This window comes from Diceros bicornis, chromosome 29, assembly GCF_020826845.1.
Source record: "Diceros bicornis minor isolate mBicDic1 chromosome 29, mDicBic1.mat.cur, whole genome shotgun sequence".
NCBI classification, from domain to species: domain Eukaryota; kingdom Metazoa; phylum Chordata; class Mammalia; order Perissodactyla; family Rhinocerotidae; genus Diceros; species Diceros bicornis.
In genome coordinates, this window is record NC_080768.1 from 28,159,827 (window position 1) to 28,173,744 (window position 13,918).

General features: G+C 39.5%; 1 protein-coding gene across 3 annotated transcripts in view; it reads left to right on the plus strand.

Annotated features, from left to right (window-relative positions):
• Positions 1-13,918, plus strand: part of RBPMS (RNA binding protein, mRNA processing factor) — a 175,580-nt gene that overhangs the window by 91,768 nt on the left and 69,894 nt on the right. For all 3 annotated transcript variants that reach the window (XM_058525148.1, XM_058525145.1, XM_058525146.1), the window contains exon 5: positions 13,763-13,913. In XM_058525148.1, the coding sequence (XP_058381131.1) occupies positions 13,763-13,913 (151 nt within the window). The remainder of the gene's footprint in view (positions 1-13,762; positions 13,914-13,918) is intronic.

The window sequence follows — 13,918 nt, forward strand, 5'->3', positions numbered from 1 at the left end:
GCAGTCAGACTTCAAAGCCCACACAATTGCGACAATTTAAGCCCCTTATCTGGGAGGAGGTTCCACCCAAAATCGGTTGTGAGCTTGAATTGGGGTGTCTCCTTTATAATTGTCACTGTCATTAACTACAGCTGTTGGTACTTCTGGAGAACCAGTTTTCTTGCTGCCTTCAGCGATAAGTGGAAGGGGATCCACCAGGACCATCTTCTAGATGCTTTTCTAGTCCTTCTGGGTTTGGGGGGCAGAAACAAGATTTTCCTCATTTTGTTATTGGGACAGATAAATCCTTAACCACTTTGTAGTTTTCACCATAAGAGTCTGACTTAGTGGTGAGAGGGTGTGAATTTAAGTGCTACAGTTTGTTCACACAAATAAAAGTGAAGCCAAGGATAAACTGTATTTTAGGAAGTGGCCTAGTCAATAGGAAATATTAAAATCCTTTTATTTTAGACCCAGGATGGCTAGTGAAGGATAATGAATTTCTCTTATCATGGCCAAGTTTATTCTGTTATAACACTCAGAGACCTGAGCTTGTTATAAAATATTATCAGAGGAGAAATTACAAAGGCTTGAAATCAGGGACAATCCTCTGGAGACATTCTAGGCTAGACACTGATGCATATTCCTTTGTGTCACTAAAACTTTCAAAGCAGGATAAAATTTCATTCTGTTTTGTAGAACATCTGGTTTAGAAACAAAATTATACAGATTTTTTTTTTTTTTGATTCAAGGGGTTAAAAACCAGAAGGGAATACAAGACATCTAGGAACCTAATGCTTACTGGAAGACTTAAATTGGCAATGGAGCAAGGAATTGTACCTGGACTCCTAGCCCAGCTTCAACCCAAATGGCCACATAGACCTACAGAGAGCCCTTGGAAAGAGTCTCTTTCTTAAGGTATAATCTAGATATATTGCCAGTGGAGAGGGACACATTCTTTTCAAATGACTCTGCTTAGGCAAGGAGGACAATGAGTAGTAAATCAGATTATTCTAAGGTAAATCCAGGGCAAGCACTTTGAGGTAGCTGGATTAAGAAAAAGAACAAGGCGTAATTGGTCTGATAGTTTCTCAATGGGCAATGACCCAGCAGCACAGGCTGTTGTATTAACAGTCCTGATGATTCTGCAAGCAATGCCCTTATTTAGGAAAAGTATGAAATATGGTTTACATCTGACGAATTCTTCTCCTCAGTTGTTCATTCCCTGTTGGAACCCACGTCTACCTAAATTTCAGCACAGTGGAAACCGAACAACAACTTCCATTATTATCTGAAAATAATGTAGTCTTTGTAAAATAAGGAACTTCACAGAACGGTAATGTACACACAGATGCACACAATCACAGGAGTCAGAAAATTGAATTCTCATCTGGATTCTACCAATAGTTGGCTGGAAGTTTAAGCAGATTACTTTTCTGAATCTTAATTTCTTCTTCTATGTTGGAGGTTATTGGCATTTTGGATGAGCCAGTTCTTATATTGTATGGAACTGACCTGCTCGTTGTAGGACTTTTAACAGCCTTGCCTTCTGCCCACTGAATGCCAGAATGGTCTTCAGTCATGTAAAAGCTCAAAAACACCCTCACACATTTCCAAGTATCCCAAAGGAGTATGTGGAGTAGGAGGTAGGGGCAGTGAGGAGCATCACCCATGGTTGAAAACTACTAGGTTAGGAGGTCCCCCAAAAATTCAGTACTAAAATTCTGTGAATTTCAGGCTTTATGTAGATAACCCTCTACTACTTAGCATCAGAGAATCTGACCCAGTTCTCTGTTAGCTCCCCACTTCTGTGATCTTTACTTACAGATAGTTTTGTTTTTTAAGAAATGTTTGGGCATCACAAGTTTTCACTTGAGATACAATGACATTTTATAAATGGTAGAAAATTTCTGCTCATTCATTTTCAGAAATAGTATTGAGTTGGGAGAAATTTTTGAAATTGTGGCATTGATTTTTTTCCCATTTCCTTTTCTCCAGTCATCTTTTCTATTTATATGTATAACATGCAGCTCTTCCTTTAACTTCCCTTCACACTGTTGCCTCTGGATGAGCCCCATCCACTCCACTGTAACGGTTAGATTACCCAGATGGGTGTTTCTGTTTGACCTGTCATTGAGTCATTTTAAGGCTCCAACTGAATCTAGCAGTTGTTTTCAGACTCCTAGGGAAACTTTGGCATATATCTTGCCTGGAGACTGTTTCTAATCTGAAGGTTTTATGCTGCCTGTAGAAGAGAGCTGACAGTATTCAGAAAATCAAAAATATATTTTGGTCCGCTGAGACCTCCGAATATCTCTGGATACCTCCTAGTTTCTGATGGGAATGACATGTCTAGCAATAATTTTCAGAAAACGCTTTATATTTCTAACTTGTTTTTAACTTGTATAAGGTAAAAGTTAGTTATTTCTACTTCATTCCTTTTTATATGTTGAAAGATTTGTGGTCCCCAGGTTATTTCCTTTCCTTGTAACCAAATAATAGCATAGAGAAATGCAAATCCAAACCACAATGAGAGACCACTTTACACCTACTATGATGGCTAAAATGAAAAAGACAGGCAATAACAAGTGTTGGTGAGGATGTGAAAGAATTGGGATCCTCATACATTGGTGGTGGGATGGAAATGATATAGCCACTTTGGAAAACAGTTTCACAGTTCTTCAAAAAAGGTAACATATGATCCAGCAGTTCCGCTCCTAGAGAACTGAAAACATATGTCCACACAAAAACTTGTACACAAGTGTTCACAGCAACCAAAAAAGTGGAAACAACCCAATGTCCATCAACTGATGAAAGGATAAACAAAATGTGCTATATTTGTACAATGGAATATTATTCAGCAATAAACAACTATGAAGTTCTGCTACATGCTACAGCATGGATTACCCAGCATGATTCTGGGTAAAAGAAGCCAGTCACAAGAGACCAAGTATTGTATGATGCCATTTATATGAAGTATCCAGAATAAATAGGCACATTCACAGACACTGAAAGTAAATTAGTGGTTGGAGGGGTGAGGGAAGAGAAGAAAGGGGGGGAAGAATAAGGATGACTGCTAATGGGTACACAGTGTCTTTCTGAGGTGATAAAAATGTTCTAAAGCTGTATAGTGGTGATAGTTGCAGAACTCTCTGATTATACTAAACATCATTGAATTGTACACAAGAGTGAATTTTATGGTATGTGAATTATATTTCATAAAGCTATTATTAAAAATGTCTATAATAGCATATGCTATTTCAGCAACTTTTTAAATAAGAACATTGAATTTTCAGTTAAATCAACATTAAATAAATTAAATAGAAACTTAAGTCATAAATAAAATAGACTTCGTTTCATCACTTAGCAAGAGGACTCAAGTAGATTTTTGTGGTTGAATGAAAAATCTTTTGAATGTAGTATAGTATAATTAAGCTACCTCCAACCCCTGAATCTCTTGCCCATCTCTTCCCCCACATACTGTTAGGACTGGAAAGCTTTGGAGTACAACATATACAAGAATAGATAATAAGAATCATTCTCTTATTTATTTATTATTTAGTTTATTAGCTTTTATTACCTTGTTCTAGTCAACTGTAGTGGAGGGAACTGGTGTTGGAGCAGTAACGTGGTTATGGAAGAGGCCTTCTTGGTTTCTTGGTTGCAGAGAAATCAGGTAGTTGTTTACTAAAGCTCAATCAAGTCATGATCTCAATGAATTAGAATATAAATGCTTTACAAAACCCCCACGCCATCAGCAGAGTATGCTGTTCTCTTTGGTTACTCCTGAGAATTGAATTAGTTCTTCCTTCCCCATGGATATTGTTTTATGTACCACTGTTAACAGAAATTAGCAGTGTTGGTTCAACTTTTCTGTTTAATGCTTGATAATTCTGATAATTTAGAAGGAAATCACTTTACCACCCCACCCCCCAATCCCACTGTACTATCTGGTTTCTTCTGCCTTGTAGGATAATAATCACTACCCTCAAAAAGAGAACTAAAAACATAAAAAGTTGTCATAGCTCAGGATCAATCAGTGATAAGAAAGGCCAGCAGTGCACCAGGTAGATCAGCTACCCCCTGGTGGAGCTCTGATCTTGGAGGTTCTAGCAGTAGGTTAGGTAGCAGCCCTGGAGATTTACTGGGGGCTCTGCTTAGGGAAACCTGAAGAGGCATATCAGAACTCCAGCCCTCAGAGGGTCTGGAGTTTAGTACCAGAAACCAAGATAAGGAGGGTGGTGTGTAGCAGGGAGATATAAAGCAAGATCCAGGTACTGTGACTAGATTACAAGGTCAGAGAGGGATCAGTACTAAGTAAGTTTGACCTTGACTTGAGCTCCTTTCCTCAGATTCCTTATTATTTCCTGGACACAAAATGGGGATTTTATTGACCTCATCTATAAAGGTTAGAAGTTTCCCAAGGCTAGGGAAGGACTGAGCAGATTATTACAAAGTGGATTTTCATACACTGAGATTTTATTGTACTATATACATAGTTTCTGGTGACAGACTATTCTCATTCTATTTTAGAATGTCAGAGTGAATTGGTTAAAACCTGTAACTTAAAGAGCGTTATTTCTCTTGTTCAGCATAGACACCTGGCTAGGCAGGGTTTTCTGGATGCCCCACATTCCTTAAAGCAGAAGTGGGTTTTCATTTGGAGTTGGGTGTGGAGAAAGGGGCAGTAAGAAGCTGATTAGAATCAACCAGGAAACTCTTTCAGCATATTAAGTTGAATCTTATGAAATTGCTGCTACTTTACTATTTTTATTCTACAAAAAAAAGTTTTCATCTGGTTCAGTACGTATCCCTCAGATCCACTGGATTACTGGATCAGAATGGCATGTGTGTGAAACGCCAGGAGATTCTGATAGGAAATGACCTTTGTTCTAGAAAAAACGGGTAACCTGTGCCTGTCTCTAAGAGGAGAGCTGAGTCCACCGACACTGGAATGAGTGGTAGGGGCAGTCTGTTACTTTCCAGTAGAGGTTCATATGGTTCACCCAAATGGAATAGTATTCTTAAACATTTGAATTTGTCCACATTGGGACTTTGTAAAGGCTTTCTGCCCAGGACTCACCAGGAGAAGCCAGGCATCGAACACAATTCAGCCTTGAGAACACTCCCCTCCCCTACGTTCAGGCCGTGAATTTAACTGACCTTTATAGCAATGTTTATTCCAGCAATTTTAGCTCCAGTTATCTTTACCCCTACTCCTTTTTGTAAATATTTCAATTAGAAATAGAAAATTAAATTAAAAATTAACTACAATAAACAACATTAAAAACCTTTGGTTATTTAGAAGCGTCCTTCTACCGGTTCAGTATCAAGAAGTCACAGCAGGTGGGGCGGAGTGTGTTAAAATTATGGGTCCTCAGCTTTTTAGTCAACATACATAAAATTATTCTTATATGGGTAAACAGAAAGATGGTGGGTTGACGAATCAACTTTAACTTTTTAAATGGTGAAACAGTTTTTACCTGCTATGAATACATAGACAGAGATAAAGTGAAGACAGCAAGGATGCAGAGAGACCCCAAGCTGAAACAAATGAATCTAAATATATTTCACATGAATAATACAACCACATTGAAGGTGGGGGAAGGGGGAGAACTAACCTGAATAATTCTTGAATATATATATATTGGCTATATACTTGTAGGCTAAACACAAGAAGAACTGTAAATAAATATTGGCCAGTAGTTAGTAGATTTGTTTTTTATGTTGATATTTAGCAGTTCTGAAACTACTTGTTGTGCATTCTTTTACTGAGCAAATATGTAAGTGTATAGTGGATAATGAGAGCTAGGATTCAGAAGAGTTATGAATATGGAAAGGGAAGGCTAGAATTAACCCAGTGGTGTTGGATTGGAATTGGAGCTGTCAGTACAAATTTATGTTTTTAATATATCTAAATAGATGTAGAGAAATAGATATGGATGTGAAAGTGTGTGTGTGTGTGTGTACATACAAATCTGGGACAATTTAAGCACCAAGACAAGTGATAGTAATAAATTATAAATCATAGAATAAAATAAGCTATGAATCAGTACTGGTGTATGAGTGAATGAATTAACGAATAAGTAAAAAACAAGGCAGAAGGGTAGGCTTTTCCTTAGAGTAGAAAAGTAATAAAGACAGAAGGAATGATGAGAATTGCAGATCACCTTTTGGCAACCACAGTAGAAATGATTGCTTCAGGTAAGAATCATCAATAGATGTTGAAACTAGTGGGTGAAGGTTTGGTGAAAAACAGAATATTTATATAGTCTCAAAGTATCTCCTTATGAGATGCTTATTAGTTAAAAAGGGGAAAAAATAGTAACCTTTCAGTGGAGAAACTTGGCAAGTGATCAAAGGTATTATCACTAGTAATGGGACAAAAATGATATCATGTACCTCCTGATCGGATGCACTGAGAATGACACACATCTCTTCTGTGATATTCCTGCCAAAAATGCATAACCTGAATCTAATCAAGAAGCAAATCAGATAAACCCAAATTGAGGGACATTCTACAAAGTAAATAGCCTGTACTCTTCAAAAATGTCAAGGTCATGAAAGACAAGAACTGAGGAAAATATTCCAAGAGACTAAAGAGATGACAACTAAATTCTGTGTATGATTTTGGATTAGATCCTGGATCAGGAAAACAGAGATGTCCTTGTTTTTAGGAAATCATACTGTAAAGGGTAAAGGGGCATCATGCTTTCAACTTATTAAACAGTTCAGGGAAGGGAAAAAAGTGTGTGTGGGAAATCTGGGCACATGGTATACAGGAATTCTTTCTACTATGTTTGCAAACTTTTATACAAAATAAAGTATTTTTTAAAAACTAAACAGAAAACACCACCATGGCTGGTTGAGTGCTGTGTGCCAAAATGTCTACTACTGTTGGTTCTGCTCTGGCTCTGTTAGCACTCCATAGGAGATCCTTTGTTCCAGCTCTCTCCCTCTTCTTTTCTTTTAATCTGTATCAGATTTTATAAATTATAACTTTGTAAATTATACATATTTGTAATGAATTCAAACAATACAAAATTATGCAGAATAGAAATCTTTCTCACCCACTCCCATCACCACCAAAGTTACCACTGTTAACAAGTTGGTTGTCACATTATAAACATTCCTGGACTTACACAGGTAGACTGTGTTCACATGCAAGTACTGGTACAGAGTCTCCTCTTCCCTTCCTCCCAGACTACTAAATGTTGTTGAGTATCCTTTTTTTTAACCTAATATTGCCGTGGACATCTTTCTCAGTAAATATACATAGCTTTGCCTCATTCTTTACCATTTTTTTCTCTAAATGAATGCTTCCATTGTCTCTGAAACTAGTTGTCAAGGACTGATAAGCTGGCTGACTTTAATGGTAGAACCGTTTGTAAGGATGCTGGATAGCTGGTAGCTCACAGGTGTTAAGGATGTACCAAATAAATAAGACTCCATTAGGCATCAGGACAGCTCTGAAGACCTCAGTGACAGGAGTTCGGGAGACTATTAAGGTGACTTAGCTCCAACCACCTCCATTTTCTGTATCTCTATACTCAAGGTTGAAATCCTCAGAAGAAAAAACATGTTTGGACACTTTGGGCAGCATGTGTCCCTTAAATAGTCAGCTGTTGTTCAGGGAGTAAGGGCACAGAACCCAGACATTGGCCTCTGGGTGCCCTTCCCAGAGAAGAAGGATCAGCAGAGCAGCCATCTCAACTGACTTCTCTTTCCAGGGCTGCCCCAAGTGCTTTGTGGCTGGTCCGTTCTGGTCTCTCCTTTAAGTTCAGCTGCCCTTGCACCATTGGAGTTATCCTCTACTACCGTGATTCTCAAATGTGGTCCCTACACGAGCATTATCAGCATCAGCTTGGAAACTTGTTAGAAATGCAGATTCTCAGATCCCATCCCAGACCTACTGAATCAGAAACTCTGGAGGTGGTACTAGCACTCTGTGTTTAGGAAGTCCCCCAGATGATTCTGATGCACACTAATACTTGAGGATCACAGTTCTGCTAAATAAATCTGATCATATTATTTCCCCAGGTTAAAAGATTGTAACAGCTCAGCTATGCACATACTCCAGAGTCCTCACTCATGGCATAAAAAGCCCTGTGACCTTACCCCGGCCTGCTTCTGCAGTCATTTACCCACATTCCCCACGTATGCGTTCTCTTCCCCTCCATCCTGTCACACAGCTTTGCTGAGCCCTTTCCTGGACTGCCATCTGGTAAATTTCAGCTCTTCCATCACCTCCTCTCTGATGCCTTCCCTCTTCGCCAGTCACTTTCTGCCTTGGCTGTGTTTCTCATGGTGCCCTAAACACTGTTTATCTGTTTATCTCCCCATTAGTTTACCTGACAGCTCCCCCCTAGAGTGTGAGCTCTGGGCTCAAGGCAAGGACTTCATTTCATTGATTCTTGTGTCTCTAGCACATAACAAAGATTATATGCTTGGTTAAATTTTTGTTTTTTAGTTTTTATTATGAAACTTCAAGCACATCAAAAGGTAGAGAGTGTAGAAATGAATATCTGTTAACCTGTCATCACAATTTACCAACTTAAAATTTTGCCTCATTTGCTTCATTTTTTCCCTAAGTATTTTAAAGTAAATAAGTGATGTTATATCATGACATTTTTGTCATTATATAGTCTTTGTATTTCAATACTAAAAACTAAAGACATTTTCCTATGTTACCATAATGTCATTCTCACACCTAATAAATAATAAAATTGACAGTTCTCAAATACTGCCTAATACCTGTTCTACATTCAGCTTTCTCTATTTTCCCACAAAAGGTCTTATATCTGGTTTGTTCAATCAAGGACTACACATTACATATGAGAGTAGGCCTCTGGGGATATTTTAACCATTCTAGAAGCCCTCTCCTCTTTCTTTTTTTCCATTCTTCAGTAAATAAACTCCTAACTAATATTTATCCCCACTCATGTGGGATAACATTAATCCAATACCAGCACACTTCTGAGGAGCTGGAGTGATCTTGTGCCTTTATGTTCAGAAGAATCCAGTCTCCTTGTATGAGCCCAGACCTGTGATTTGCAGGCAGTAAATCATTGCCACACCAGCCGGTGTGCACAAGAAGCCAGAATCACAGCAGCCAGAGAAATAGGAGAGCTACTTAGGATCTGGGCTTTGTGGCATATTTAATTAATGGAGTCTCCATTTTGTCTTCCAGAAAGTCACTGAAAGAGCCACAGTTCATTTACAGTGACTTTCTGGATTCCTGGAGGCTTGGGCCTTCAGGATTTGGTAATTTCCTTTCACCTTGCCCATGTCCTTGTGTTTTATTTTATTCTAGCTCTTTCCTTATCCTTTTAGGTCTCCAGGCTTTCATATAGTTTGTAGAACAATAAAGTGACTTTTGTGTGTGTGTGTGAGGAGATCAGCCCTGTGCTAACATCTGCCAATCTTCCTCTTTTTTCGCCGAGGAAGACTGGCCCTGGGCTAACATCCATGCCCATCTTCCTCCACTTTATATGGGACACCGCCACAGCATGGCTTGCCAAGTGGTGTGTCTGTGCGCGCCCAGGATCCGAGCAGGCGAACCCCAGGCCGCCGCAGCGGAGTGCATGCACTTAACAGCTTGCACCACCCGGCCAGCCCCAATAAAGTGGCATTTTTAAGCTCTCTAACTTGCTTAGAATCTTAATTCAATTTTAAATACGAAACATAAATTTGCATTGGGGAGTGTAAGCCCACAATTCAGAAAATTCTCTTTTTAACCTTTATTTACAAATAGTTCTTAAGCTTTATTTATATTTAAGAGAAAGGGGGAAAAGATTTTTAAAAATTCCCTAAATAGAGTCCTGAATGCGGTAACTGACTTTGAGTTTAGAGCATTACATTATGTAAATGCAGAGTTTGAATTTTCCTTCGGAGTCTCTAATTGCTCTCTGTAGCTTTTATGATCAAATTATTAGGACTTAATGGTGATCACAATACCAGGCACATATATCAGTTGAATAAAACTAGTCCTGTAGGTTGAGTCACCTTCAGTGAGGAGAAAGGTGGGGTTGGGGATGGGGCTGGTGGAGAAGGGGAGATATACTTGGTGAAGCTGCAGAAGGTTCAGAAAGAACGCTATCGAGTATTTTAGGAACTATGGCCCAGGAAAGAAAACTGTATTAGCATGGTTTCCTAGTCAGCTTGGGCTGCCATAATGAAATACCATAGACTGGATGGCTTAAACAACAAACATTTAATTCTCTCAGTTCTGGAGGCTAGAAAATCCAAGATTAAGTTGCCAGCAGATTTAGTATCTGATGAGAAGCCTCTTCCTGGTTTGCAGACAACGCCTTCTCCCTCTGTGCCTATGTGGCCTTTCCTTAGTGTGTGCTCATGGAGAGAGATCTCTGATGTCTCTTCCTCTTTTTCTAAGGGCACTAATCCTATCGTAAGGGCCCCACCCTCAGAATCTCATCTAAACCTTAATTACCTCCCAAAGACGCACTTCCAAATACCATTACATTGGGGGTTAGGGCTTCAACATATGAATTTTGGGAGAACACAGACGTGCAGTCTATCACACATAAGCATATGGATTTGAAACTGCCCAGGTTTACTCTTAAGTATACTAGACTACTAAGGATCCATTATTTGTCAGCAGTGTCTTGCCCTGGGTAGGGAATTCAGCCTTTGTAGATCGTAGTGAACCTGTGTTGATTTGGTCAGAATGTTGTAGGCCATCTTGAAGAGACTTTTGGCTGTCCCTGTAGCCAGTCAGATTGAGTTGCTTCTGAGTAACTGTTTATTCTCAAATTGGTATCATACCGATATCCAGAAACGTCCTTTCTGGTCACCGTGTAAATAAGATACCATTTACAATTGTAAGAGAAAGGTTTCTGTTCATTATAAGAAGAGTTTTGGTGGATTATAGGCAAGAGAGGAAAAAGTTGATTTTGAAAGGCACAGATTCCCCCTTCAACTTGGCAGTAATCTTATCCTGACAGCATTTAATGTGAAGTCACTCTGGCCAGAGAATAATCTTATTAGGCTTTAATTAAAAGCACAAGGTATTTTTTTTTTTTCATGTCTCCTCCTTCTTATCTATCTTCCTCTTTTTCATCTTGCTCTTTTCACTCTCTTCACTTCCATGCTCTCCCTACCCTGCCCCCCTCTGCCTCCTCTTCATCAGCCTTTAACATTTAAAATGTTTTTGGCTTGGCTGATCCCTCTGGATAGAAACTGAGCTGAGCAGGATATTGATTACCAAATATGGTGTTGCTGCTCAAGATGTTAGAAGAATGTGGCTTGTATTCTGAGCCTCCGGCCTCTGAATAAGCTGCCAAACAAATTAGGTCATTTTAACTTCTGAGTTTTTTTTTTTTTTTTTTTTTTAATAAGGAGCTGGAACTTTGATTTGGAACATAACATGATGGTGGTGTTATTTTAGCTCACATGGGGAGGGAGCGGGGTGAGGAGGAGTGGGAGAGACTCAGTTCAGCATGTTTTAGGACATGAGCCACCAGCCCAGGTTGTGTAAGAGGAAAGTGAGTTGTGTGGAGCCTTGGTGGACTCGAGAACACCAGTGAAGGAGCTGAGGTGTGGAAGTCAGATATGCAGCCTCATTGTCTGAGGCTGGAGACTCCAGAAGACTCCTGACAGGTCTCAGGGTGCTCTTCTCGTGTTACGACAGCCTAGGCCTCGGTGCTCACGTTGATGTGGGCTCAGGTTTAGGAAAGTTGCTTCTTCACGGGAAGGTTGGTGGGGTTTAGTGCCAGGGAGGACACCCTGAAATTGATGGCAAGTTGTTACTATGTGTGGCTGAATACACACGTCACTCCACAGCGTACCTTTAGATGACATTCCAGGGACTGCACTTGTCTTTCAGCAAAGACCACAACTCTTTAGGTCTGTATTTGGAAATACTTATTCTGTTGTGGTATTAGCTTTAATAGAGTGAAATGCTCTTAAGTCGAATGGAAGCTGATGGAAGCAAACACTGCTTTAGAATGTTGCTTTGGGGCCGGCCCTGTGGCTTAGCGGTTAAGTGCACGGGCTCCGCTGCTGGCGGCCGGGGTTCGGATCCCGGGCGTGCACCAACGCACCGCTTCTCTGGCCATGCTGAGGCCGCGTCCCACATACAGCAACTAGAAGAATGTGCAGCTATGACATACAACTATCTACTGGGGCTTTGGGGGAAAAAAAAAAAAAAAGAATGTTGCTTTGTTCTTTTTCCATATATACATTTTTGGCAAGATAATACTGAGGTTTCCCAAATTAAAGCAAAATAAAACAAAAACTGAGACCAGTTAAAGAAAGAATTTCTTTTTACATTTCATATAACTGGCACCCCCTTTTCACTTTTTGTTGTTGGTGAGGGCTGCACAAGTGGATTCCTTTTCTTCCCACCCATCCCCATTTGCCACCTTTACTTGGTTTCTTCTAGAGAATGGATAAATCAGGTTCACCAAGAAACTCCAGCCACTCCAGGACATCTGTGGGTCAGGGCTCTGTGGCTTTTGTTGTACCTCCCTGAGGACCTCTCTTTCCTTCCGTTTTCAGAACTCCCCTTATTTCTCTTATTACCATTACCATCCAGTCACAGGCCCTTCCTCCCATCTTTGAAGCTGAGCCTGTGACGTTCAGAGTTGTTCATCCTGGTCTACAGAGTCAGAGATTCTTACTAATTTCATGTGGAAATTGTTCTTACTTTTGTTCAAGCTAATTAAGAAGAAGAAGGGGGACTTGGGGGCTCACAGGCCCACATGTGCACTAAATGGAATACCCGTGTTTTTAGGATACTCATTTTCAGAACTCTACTTCCTTTCCAGAACACACCGTACAGACAAGTGTGGGACCTGAGTCTGTTTTAGATGCATATTTATGTACTATACTGGGATATCTTTTTGATACTATTGTTGGGGTCCAGAATCCGTGGCATCGGACATAGATATGAGATCATTCATTATGCTTATTAATGAAGGCATTCTTGAATGGTGGAAGGGTTTCAAAATAGACCTTAGATATTGCCCTAAATCTTGTATTTTATAGTGATTGTGATTTATTTTATGGAGTATGTTTTGTTTTAGGTGAACTGCAGTAATAGGGTCCAGAGCAATTAAAATGACTAACCTCTCTTTGGCCTGTTGTCTCTCTATCCATGTAGCTAATAAGCCAGCTATAATTAAAATCAGGACTTTACCATGTCAAGACATGCTATATTTTATGTAAATTTATAAGCTAACTGGAATTAAATACTAGTTATATTGAAATCTTAAAACTGTTTATTTCCTGTCTTCTTAGTAACTCAGAGTACGTGTATCACTGTTATGAAAGCTCCCCAGTTAGAAAGGGATGGGAATTTTTCCACCTCTAATGACAGGTGATGAAACTAAGGCATTGAAGAATTATATTGTTTTTAAGTCAGTGTCAGAGCACTGGTCAGAGCCCAGGCCTCTTAGGATTTCCAATATTGCACAGGGCTTTACACTAATTCTTTCATTCTTATTGGTAGCCATTAATTAAAGTTTTTGACTGTGCTGGGAATTTGCTGCCTCATATTTAAAACTTGAACGTTTTTTGTCCAAGAAAAAAAGGAAGAGTTGAAAAACTATGTAACTAAATTCTTTAAGTAAACAAACTCTACCTGACTTTCTGGACTTGTGTTCATGGGTTTTCGTGTAATCTGTGTAAGTAGTGAGAAGGAGAGCTTTAGCTGACCTTTTTTTCTGATAGGCCAGGGTTTACTGTTGTGTTTATTTTGTCACCATTCCTGTTTGACTCTAAGGAAATGAAAACATCTTCCATTTATTCTTTATTTCCAAAGGGCATACGCTTCGATCCTGAAATTCCGCAAACACTACGACTAGAGTTTGCTAAGGCAAACACGAAGATGGCCAAGAACAAACTAGTAGGGACTCCAAACCCCAGTACTCCTCTGCCCAACACTGTACCTCAGTTCATTGCCAGAGAGCCATGTAAG